The following is a 10572-nucleotide window of genomic DNA, read 5'->3' as shown; positions in this document are numbered from 1 at the left end:
ATATATTTGTCTGAAAAATATATTTTGAACCATGAGTTACATTAAAAATAAGCCACGAAAGTCTCAGAATAATGCAAGTTATGTTGAAAAATGAGAATTACAGCATACTCATCTGATGTTGACAAACTTACTCAAGAAATTTAACAGCAAGTCTCATTAATTCATAACTTATTGGGTGTTTATTACGATTTTTTAGTAAGTAACATCTGAAAAAATATACTTTTTTAATCAAATATTTATTTTATTTCATCTCTTATTTTTTTATTTATTATTTCTATTGTATTCCTAGAAAGTTTCTCTCTTTCTTCTGCATCCAGTTTAAGCTATGTTTGAGGCCGATCCAGAAAGAACCTAACAAGAAATGGTTTTCCGGCACGTCACTCTCGTGAACTAAATCGTTTATCCGAAAAATTGTGCATGCAAAAGGCCATTTTTCGATAGGGGAACCGGAAAATCATTTTGCTGCACGATGACCATGTGTTGCTTTTGCAATTTATAGGAGGCAATCTTCAACTTGGACTAGGATTCTCTACCGCACACGGCATATTCATCGATCTGGCGTTTTCTGATTATCACCTACTCCGATCAATACAGAACGCTTTGGCTGGACAGCACTTTCGCGATGTGGCTGAGACTCGAAAATATATTATGAATTTCATCGTCTTCAGACCGTCATCTTCTTTTCTCATGAAATATAAAAATGAATACAAAGGTGGCAGAAGCTATAAGATACTAGGGTAAATATTTTAATGTGATTAAATTGTTTGTTATATTTTATGAAAGTAAAGTAATATTTTTTTAAAAAAGCTAGAATTTGTGCCTATGTCTAATAAATGCTCTGAATATCTTTAATATAAGATATAACATTTAAGATTAAATTTCCAATTTTCAAAAGCCTACGCTTAAAATAGTTGTTATTTTTCTTAATCTGTATAACAGCATATGATTCATGAACATTATTTACACGTAACTTTCTGAATGATTTATTACTTTTCATAATAAATTTTATTTTTATGAATGTGCGCCAGACTGTTTTTAACGATAGAGACTCAATACGCGAAGAAACATTACGAAAAATAAAAATATCGGTTAGGAGGATGAATATTATGTAACTACGCTTACATCGCATTCCGCGAAGTGCATTAAGCAACTATTGTTTTGCTCGATAACCACCGGTTAGGATTGATGTCAGGAATTAAGGTCAAGTGAACGAGATCGCTGTCGAAATTGCTGACAGCTGTTAAAGATACGGATGCATGTGCATTATGGTTCGATACATAAAGATATTCAATTATTATTAGCAACTTAGGATTATTTATATTTTTATAAACGCATTTATTTCTAACGCAAGAAGGATAATAAAAAAAAACAGGTTAAATTCTCTAGAGAGTGCAGTGCATTGGTAAAATAAGAAATTATCGATAACTCAAAATGTCACGTGACGTGAACGAAATGCGCAAACGTTTGCGAGGAAGTGGGGAAAGAACAGGAGCGTCGGACGCCATGTTGGGGCGGTATCTGCAGCCGCTTGCCACGCGCAATTGGTCGAAAACTCGTTCCGGAACTCGACTCGACGCGCACTCGCACTTGGCCCCGATAATTCCTCGTGAAATATATATCACGTTTGATTCACATTGGCTTGCAAGTTAGGAAAAAACACAGATTGACCTTTTAATGGCGAGCTTGCGACTCGGCAAATGCGTCAACCATCTTTTGTCATGCAAATGAGGTTGTATTGTTATCAAAGTGAAACCGAAATACGAGTATCGTAACGTGAAATCTTTGTCATGCACCTTTTTATGAATATGAACCAAAAACATCTTAAGAAGGTTTAATTTTAATAAAGTCCCAAAATCAGAAATTTATTTTATTACTTTATTATTATAAAGTTTTGCAAATGATGCTTATTTTTTGCAAGCAAAGAATAAGTATCATTTTTCAAATAAAAATACAATTTATATAAATATAACGAGAGAAAGTTGTAATTTTATGTTTTTATAAGCTGGCGTCAGCGAAACTCTATATTGCGAATCTATACAGGAATTTTTGAAAGATTTGATTAACTCATTTTAACACTAACTCAAAAAAGCATAAATTAATGTAAATATATGCTCTCCTAAGTTTAACTTATATCACATATATTATCATTGACAGTGATTTTAGTTTAACATTTTAGTAGACAATAATTTGAATCTATATATGAGACAGATACATGCTTAATATGCAATAAAAATTGAAAAAGATAGACAAGAACATTGTAATATCTAAATCAAACAATTATCTTCTCTAACAAATATATCTAGTATCTTTCTTTAAATTTGCATACACGTATTTCACGTATTTTTGTACTATTTTAATATTATGTTAAATTGTTCGTGATATATATTAAATATTACAAAAGAAAATTAAAAATATGAAACTTTATAGTACATTTACTCATATGTGTGCATACAGAGAATTTAATTATGCATCTTATTTTAGACATTTATGCTCGATATATTCACTATCTAGATCGAGATTTACCGGAGATCCACGGAAATCACGAGCCATGCAAGTTTGGCGACAGGAAGGGAAACAAATGGCAATAACGGTGGTTAAGCGCGGCCGGATATTTTTCAACAGTAGCGATGGTCGGGTACGCGAATTGTTGACCGAACGCTGGGACTTATGGACGCCGATGTTGCTGATATAGCGGCGTATTGTTAAGCCGGCACAATGACCGTGTTTAGCAACATCGAGACTTGCCGATCGCGTTCGATTGTTCCCGCTATTCTCGCAGTTACTATTGGATTATCGTTGACAAGTTGGCTCGCTCAGGACAACCCTTTAAACTCCGCGTCTATGAAAGAGACGATTTTTTATTCGATTCTTATAATACGCAAACGTATAACAGAGCAGCATTCTCCCTTTACAGCTCTTTGTTATATCAAGATTAAACATATTTGCATCGATCTCTCAGCGAGGGCGAATGCTTATCGGGAAACGATAAATTGCGGCAACCAAGGGGCTTTATTCTTCGCCCTGCCGGAGCAGTGAAACGGGAGAAGGAGCCTCTGTTTTGATTAGGCAATGTCAAAGCAAACCAACTCTTTCGGCCCAGACTGACTTCTTTCTCTTTCTCCCTTTTCTCGTGCTTGAGCTGAACCTTTCGGTTTTACTGCCGTTTTATAGTCGTTTGTTTGTCGCGGCGAGGCGAGACAGGAGCGATTACCACGCGGTCACGTTCCGCGCAGGACGTTGTAACGTGGTATAGTCGTGACTGGAAGCTCTTCGTCTCGTCCTGCATTCGAAATATTTGTATACGATGATTACTCCCCTTGGTCTTCCGTTTCCTCTCGAAGCAAATCGTTCAACCGTTCTGATTAATTTTAATCGCTCAATGAGCAATAATATAATTTTCTAATTGTTATTATTATTAACTTTCGAACATTGTACTGTAGAGAAAACGCATGCTATACTTGTCACATATTTTGTTATTATTATTGTTATAGCAAGGCAACATAGCGCCAACATGTTTATTACTACTTTAAATTTTCGCGAGAAAATGTAAAGCAGGACGTTATTCTTCGCACATGAAAGGGATCTCATATAAATTATTAAGAGGCCCAACCTAGGCATGTGCTTAAAATCCCGTCTCGTGAGCGTTGGCTTCATACTTTAGCGTTGTCACGAGCCGTAAATGTTTACGTTAAACGCGAGCCACCGTCACACAATATTACCCTTTAGCCACGACTGACGTTCCTCGCACACGCGTGCGAGCCCTTCGCTGCCCTCGGTGGACTACGATACTTCGCTCGTAAAAATTCCCCCTTTTCCCCCCGCCCTGTTCCCTTTTAGCCACACAGCCGAACGATAAGTTGGTCAAACAAATAATATAAGGCTTTCTTTACGAATAGGCCAATCGGGAAAAGATCGCATTGACTGAAAACACGTCGAAAATTCATCTAAAATGGATATACACATTTACTCAAAACTATGCAGCGCAGCTTGCAGCAATTGTTGCTGCAGACTCTTGCACTATATGAACAATACAGATCAGTAAAGATTATTTTAATGATTAAGTTTGTTTTCACACTCTTTTAATTAAGTAAAGTTTAGATTCTATCGGAACAAGCACAATATTTGTATGTAAATCTAATAAAAAAGTAAATAAGAATTGATAAAAATGTATAAAATAGGTTAAAACAGATGCGGCGTACCTTCTCTTTTATCAACTCACCGTGACGCTTGCAAGCTTAAAATTTATATTGTATCAAAAAATGAATCTAACACAATTATGCAAAGATAGACAAGAACTATTTAAAAAAAAGTTTAGAGGCAGAGTAACAACTGCGTGACTGTCGATAATCATCGAAACTGTCAAGCCTTATCTTCGAATTCTTCAGCTTTAGCATTGGGGCGACATCTATCCAAGGAGAGAGATCATTGTTTACCGGTTTCGTTCGTGTCCTGTCTGTACGTAACCTATAAAACGCTGGGTGAACACGGGCGCTCGATTCCCCGTGGCTCGTTGAAGCGCGAGAAAAATTCACAGGTTTAAAAATGGACGAAGAGAGTGATCAGGAGAACACGATCGAGGACGATTACTACACCTTCCTCAATATTGCGAGAAATGTAAGGCAGACTCTGACATAATCTGTTAGAATCATTCGCGTAATGTTACCCGATTCGGAGGGTAGAGATCGGTCTCGAGGGAGTCTCCACGTGACACCTTTTTTAAGGCTGATGTAACACAGCCCTTATAGTCGCGGTGAGCTTCTGCGACCGATGAAACTTTCCACTGACTCGTCTACGTGACTGTGGAACGCTCGATATTGCAATATTGTCAATCATGCTTTGCGGTTTTTTTTAGATATTCCGAAATATATTTATCTTTTTATCTTTAAAGAAATTGTTTTAGATTTATACAGTAAGAATTTGTATTTACAATGTTTCTGCAAAGACAAATTTCCACATCTGCCTTAATATTTGCGTTATCTGGTATCTTAATATCTGTGTTACTGTTAACATGTATGTGTATTAAATTTGTTTCTCTCTTAATTTGCTTATTCATAAAATTTATTGATGCATCCTAGGCCAGTCCTGAAGACATCAGCAATGCATACCGCAGACAAAGTAGGTTGTATCATCCTGACAAGCATACGGATCCAGTACTTAAAAAAGAGGCGGAAATTCTTTTCAATCGTACAAAAAAAGCATACGAAGGTTTGTACATTATTTAATCAGTTATATCTATGTTTGTTTTACACAAACGTTAGTGCTGTAAGATTATCTTTTCACTGTATCATATACCTTTTATTATTTCGTGTTAGAAAGCTAGTTCGTGAAATTTACTTGTTATATAATTGTGCAGAAATTTAAAAGTAATCATTTGACATTGCAGTATTAAGCGATCCACATCAAAGAGCAATTTACGATTCGCTGGGGATCCGTGGTTTAGAGACAGAGGGATGGGAAATCGTACATCGTACAAAGACACCTCAGGAAATTCGTGAGGAATATGAAAGATTGGCAAGAGAGCGAGAGGAGAGACGTTTACAGCAGCAAACCAATCCCAAAGGCACTGTAACGGTAAACATCAATGCCACTGATATTTTCAGTAAATATGACGAAGATTACAGTGATAGGTAAGATTGATTAATCTAAATCAATACAATTAGATAAAATAATATCTGATAAAACAGAACATATATAAAATTCCCTATATAATTGAATCTATTATATATTAAATAGTATTAATAGTTAAGCAGTATTTTAATATTAATTAATATATTATTTATTTCCCTATTTATTAATTTATTAGTTTGATTATTAGATTATTATTTGTAGCAGTTCAATACAAAGTTCTGGGGATTACGTTTCAGCAGTGGATTATTTTCATGCATCGAGGTCAGCGGGATGTCGTTTGCGCAGTCTATTGAAGCACCTCTTACTCTAAGGGACACCGTGACCATGTCTGGACAACTCGGAACCCAAAATGGCACAGGTTCCGGGTCCGTTAGTGTTTCGATGAAACGATTGATATCGTCGAAAGGTTGGTTCGAGGTCGAGGTCGGTGCCGGCAATGGCCCAACGTTTTCTCTTAAGGGCTTTCGCACGTTGACGAAGAGGCTGTTCTGCGACGGCGCAACAATATTGCAATTTACGCCGCGCGGGGTGAAAGCTGGTTATGTAGGAAGTACGTGTATTTTGTAATATATGCCTAAGTTTAATTATCTAGTTTTCTTAGAGAGAGATAAAAGTTTTATGATTTTTAAGTGATAATATAAATTAGGCAAATAGAAGCTTAAGATTGATGGCCAATTAATTTTATATTATAATTATTTAGCCTCGATATTTAAATATCATTATTAATTGTACATATATATATAAATTATATAATTATATAATATTTTACACACATACACTTCAGGTTAATTTTGAGAGAGTAGATCGAATTTCAACTGAAATTTGTAGTTTATAATTTAATCTCGATTTAAATTTGAAATTCTCCATATAATTTGCAGATCTATTTCAAAAAGGTATTTATCATTTTGAATAAAAGCGTTATCGTTTACAGCTCTGGCAATGCAACTGGATAAGCACACAGTGGGATACCTTACGTACAGAGCTGGTATTCAAGGTGCCATGAGCACTATGATCGTGAGAGACACGTCTCGATCGTACACGGCGCTCTCCGTACACTTTGGGTTGCTGCATTCGTTCGTCAGCCTTAATTATACCTATAAGATGGAGGAGAAGCAACTGAAACTTCGCGGGAGCGTCAAGTCGGTATCGCTAAACGTATTTGTTGTTAACGTGGAGTAAAAATGAAATCTGCACGTAATCCGTGGTTTTTTTTACAGAGCTGGCACGTTTGGCGCGTTCCTCGAGTATGGCGCGGAGAAGAAAGTCTCCGAGCACAGTTCGGTTTCGGCGGCCGTGCGGATCGGCACGCCGACCGGCGTGACACTAAAGATCAGGTTGAATCGCGCTTCGCAAGCGTACTCCTTCCCGATCCACTTGTGCGATGAAGTGCTTCCAGCTCCCGTCTTTTACGCCACGGTAGCTCCTATAATTACTTGGGCGGTCATTAAAAAGCTCGTGATCGATCCTGTCGTGAGGGAACGAAAAGAACGTGAGAAGGAGAAACAACGCGAACTGAACAAGTCCAGAATAATGGAGAAACAGAGAGAAGCCAAAGCCGCGACCGAACTGATGAAAGAGACTGTTAGTAGGATAAGAGCGGAAGAAGAATCCAAGAAGGGACTGATCATCACCAAAGCTTTGTACGGTCGATTCGTTTATCCTCAGCAAGACAGAGGCACGGAGGAGAGCGGACACAGAGATGAGATGATAGACGTGACGATTCCTTTGCAATGTTTGGTCAAGGATTCCAAATTGATTCTTCATAAGGCATCTAAGGTACTCTAAGGAAAATCTTAAGTCTCAATTTTTTAATTATGTGTATTAAGCTTGTGACGATCTAGCATTAAAGCAGACCAATTTCTGTTCTAAGTAATACATAATTATTTAAATTGAAACATTAATACCATTAATTAAATTAGAAAAAATTGCAAGTAATAATCTTGCGTTAGATGAATCAATATCTTTATTTGTATTCAAAATGATTTTATAGTTATTTATGATTAAATTAAATGCTTATAATTATTATCTTTTTTATCTTTTTTATATATAACGAATCAATGCTTCCATTTAGTAGCATTTGTAATATGTCATCAATCGTCATTTAAAAGCACCGGCAACTTTATTTATTATTTGCATTACAATAAAATTGTTCTTGCAGAGTCAGCTACCTGGATTTTACGATCCATGCGTGGGAGAAGACAAACAACTCTTGGTGCAGTATCTCTTCCATACCCAAACGCACGAATGTCTTATACAGGATGATGCAGCTCTCAGGATACCCGTCTCTTGTAAGAATATCTACGTGTACACAATTGTTTGCACTAATGCTGTCCAGTGTGTCCGTATTTAAACGCCAAAAACTTTTCTGTATTATTTAAGAATTTTTTCATATGAATTGCTTCATGCTCGTAAAAAAAAACTAAGAAATTAGTGAATCGCATGTCGTGAAATATTTTCATGAATCCAAGTACAATGGACATCATTATCGCCCGATTATACGTTTAAAACTTTCTATTCGATAAATTGGTAACGTGCACTGTATTTTTTCAGCACATAAAGTGAACACCACCTGACAGATGCGCTCGACGTCGAAGTCAAAACGCAGTCGTCGCGGTCCTCGTCAGTGATCAACATCGGCTCAGCGCAGATTACTTCTAGAGGTTTAATTTTACATAGGTGGCAAAAAATTGTTAGTGTTTGTTGATCCTTACGCTTTTATCGTTCTCGATACGTGATACTATCTTCTGTAAAAGGCTATTTTGTCATTTGGAAATGATGATCGCGCATAATATATTCGCGACGTTAAGATACGTTAAGATCACATTTTCTGTGAAGAAAAGGAAAATTCTCGCACGAACATATGTTAAATATTAGATACGTTAAAAAATCCAAGGCGTTGCATCGTATGCGAGTATTATATATGGGGATAATATTAATTTCCTGAAAATCCACATTCGTATTCCAGATACCTTAGCGGAAAGAGTAAACCGCAATTGACTCAAACACAAATCTACTTACTGCCTATAGAAATGTAATGAAATAGGATCTAATGTGAAATATAGATAATATAAAGTAGATATATAATTTTAAAAGATCGTATTGATCTCTTTTCACAGCCATGCAAGGATGCATCATGGATGAAGATACCAAGCAGCTTTATAGTTATACATATATAGAACTGATAAATGTGTATGTATACATATATGCACACATATGTTACTAAATATAGAGACAAACATTTGTTAATCGATTGCACAGAGCCGATTACCAGTGGGATAAGTGTTAGTGTATTACAATACAATTTACTTGTACAAAATAGACACCGTTGTGAAGGTTCGTAAGATGCATGTATTAAATTATATGCATAATACTTGGCTCATGAATATAATTAATAACAATAGCAAACAAGTACATTGGCTGTTGTATTTCTCTCTACTCTATATTTATATACAAAGTGCATTTGTAGATACATCCTTTAAGTGAATAAGAATTGATAGTCTGTATATCAATTGAAAATTTTAAATAGCTTGACATTGTCGCGCAATAAATTAGCTTGTTAAATTATAGAACAAAGACGTTTGACTTAGATTAGACCAATTGTTACGATCTTTCTTCAAAATTCTTCAATAACAACATCCTTGATTTGCATTTTTCATAATTGTGTAATACTTATAATGATAAATTTATTATGTGTTAGTATTCAATATGACGGACTGCAATAAGGCATTTGCACTCGTATCAGGAGGTAAAAATTTTTTAAATATATCAAGTCCATTGTCCTTTGCCTGCAATTGAGATAGTGGGGTCCACGATCGGTCGTGCTCCAATCTGAAGGAACCTTTATAACACTGCGATGGCACGGAATCGCCCCACTCCTGCATAAAAGAAGTAACGATTATATATAGCAGTAATAATTAACACTAAAATTGAGAATAAACATTTAATTTTTTGTGCTCCATATAAAAAAAACAAAATGATCAAAATTAGTTGCGTTTATTTACCTGTGGACTAAGCATGGAAAAATAAAATTGCCCTGATTCTCGTTGATATAAATGATACACGTGACCAGGTTGCTTTACGAAATTACATGCTGCGTGATGCAATTTCGCATTTCGTTCTGCTTCTAATAAAATGCTTTCAGCTTGTTTCTGCAGAAATCTTATCTGTTCTGCGATCACTTGTAACTTATTACATGTATTGGCTTTTATATACCCGTCAGCCTATATGAGTAAACGAGAAATGCATAATTAATAAATAATTAATCATACAAGACGTCCCATAATAATTAATATAATCAAGCAAAAGGTCCTGCATGAAAAAAAACAAATTGGAAATCCTGCATGAAGTTTTTTCATTTCAGGAAATCAATCCTACAAGTTTATTAATACATATACATTTGAGATTTCTATGTATAATTACAAGTAGGTTTGACTTTTAGATTAGAACTAATGTTTCATGAACATATCTGATGAAGTGTTAACGTTTCTGAAACATTGGAACCGAAACATCAAAGAACATAATTTTAATCCAGAAGGCAAGCGAAACTATAATTATATGTACGATTACTTTCTATTACCTTTTGAATTTCTGCTGCTAATATCATCAAATCTTGTTGGCTTGATTTAGCTACGGCATCTGCATCGACCAACAACAAACCTTGTGGCATAATATTTCGTTCTACTAGAGCCACTGCTTTAATAAACCAAAAATAATTATTATTACATATTATGTTATCAGAATTTAATTAAGAGTATTATCACAAGATTGTACCTTTATCTGAAGAATTATGTACACTATTTGTATCCATTGTATCGTTATCCATTGTGTGCACAAATTATTGACTATCACTAAACAATAAGAAAATGTTTATTACTAATAGCTATTAAACTTTATCTATGGTATTCATAGTCGGACTGTATATGGACTCCAATTGCGTAGCTGGTG

The 10572-nt window shown here is 35.4% G+C and overlaps 2 protein-coding genes across 5 annotated transcripts; one reads left to right on the top strand and one right to left on the bottom strand.

Moving 5' to 3' along the window:
• The first annotated feature begins 4439 nt into the window (after positions 1-4439).
• On the top strand, positions 4440-9039 carry LOC105277311 (dnaJ homolog subfamily C member 11). 3 transcript variants are annotated; one of them, XR_893588.3, is made up of 9 exons: positions 4543-4614; positions 5076-5205; positions 5384-5627; positions 5865-6178; positions 6560-6767; positions 6846-7404; positions 7787-7916; positions 8179-8317; positions 8745-9039. XR_893588.3 is itself a non-coding variant. In XM_011335578.3 (8 exons), exons 1-8 carry the CDS (start codon positions 4543-4545, stop codon positions 8199-8201), a joined length of 1677 nt encoding a protein of 558 aa, XP_011333880.1. In that variant the 5' UTR covers positions 4440-4542; the 3' UTR covers positions 8202-9037. The 3 variants fall into 3 exon arrangements, 2 of the variants coding, with proteins under 2 accessions (XP_011333880.1, XP_011333879.1); XM_011335578.3 differs by having other exon boundaries at positions 4440-4614; positions 5868-6178; positions 8179-9037; XM_011335577.3 differs by having other exon boundaries at positions 4440-4614; positions 8179-9037.
• On the bottom strand, positions 9032-10571 carry LOC105277309 (uncharacterized protein C1orf50 homolog). Of its 2 annotated transcripts, none has more exons than XM_011335575.3 (4): positions 10399-10571; positions 10205-10320; positions 9630-9848; positions 9032-9503 (listed from the first exon to the last, which is right to left on the bottom strand). In XM_011335575.3, exons 1-4 carry the CDS (start codon positions 10448-10450, stop codon positions 9315-9317), a joined length of 576 nt encoding a protein of 191 aa, XP_011333877.1. In that variant the 5' UTR covers positions 10451-10571; the 3' UTR covers positions 9032-9314. The 2 variants fall into 2 exon arrangements, with proteins under 2 accessions (XP_011333877.1, XP_011333878.1); XM_011335576.3 differs by having other exon boundaries at positions 10205-10317.
• Position 10572: the final 1 nt, after the last annotated feature.

The sequence above is a fragment of the Ooceraea biroi genome, chromosome 9, assembly GCF_003672135.1.
Source record: "Ooceraea biroi isolate clonal line C1 chromosome 9, Obir_v5.4, whole genome shotgun sequence".
In the NCBI taxonomy this organism is placed as follows: Eukaryota; Metazoa; Arthropoda; class Insecta; order Hymenoptera; family Formicidae; genus Ooceraea; species Ooceraea biroi.
The sequence above is the reverse complement of the archived record's forward strand: the minus strand, read 5'-3'. Positions and strand labels throughout refer to the sequence as shown.

Excerpts from the sequence above, each read along its gene's own strand:
- LOC105277311 (XM_011335577.3), top strand. The coding sequence starts at position 4,543 with ATGGACGAAGAGAGTGATCAGGAGAACACGATCGAGGACGATTACTAC. Across the intron at positions 6,768-6,845 it reads AAACTTCGCGGGAGCGTCAA|AGCTGGCACGTTTGGCGCGT; the intron begins GTCGGTATCGCT and ends TTTTTTTTACAG. Across the intron at positions 7,917-8,178 it reads TCTCAGGATACCCGTCTCTT|CACATAAAGTGAACACCACC; the intron begins GTAAGAATATCT and ends GTATTTTTTCAG.
- LOC105277309 (XM_011335575.3), bottom strand. The coding sequence starts at position 10,450 with ATGGATAACGATACAATGGATACAAATAGTGTACATAATTCTTCAGAT. Across the intron at positions 10,321-10,398 it reads ACATAATTCTTCAGATAAAG|CAGTGGCTCTAGTAGAACGA; the intron begins GTACAATCTTGT and ends GGTTTATTAAAG. Across the intron at positions 9,849-10,204 it reads TAGCAGCAGAAATTCAAAAG|GCTGACGGGTATATAAAAGC; the intron begins GTAATAGAAAGT and ends TTACTCATATAG.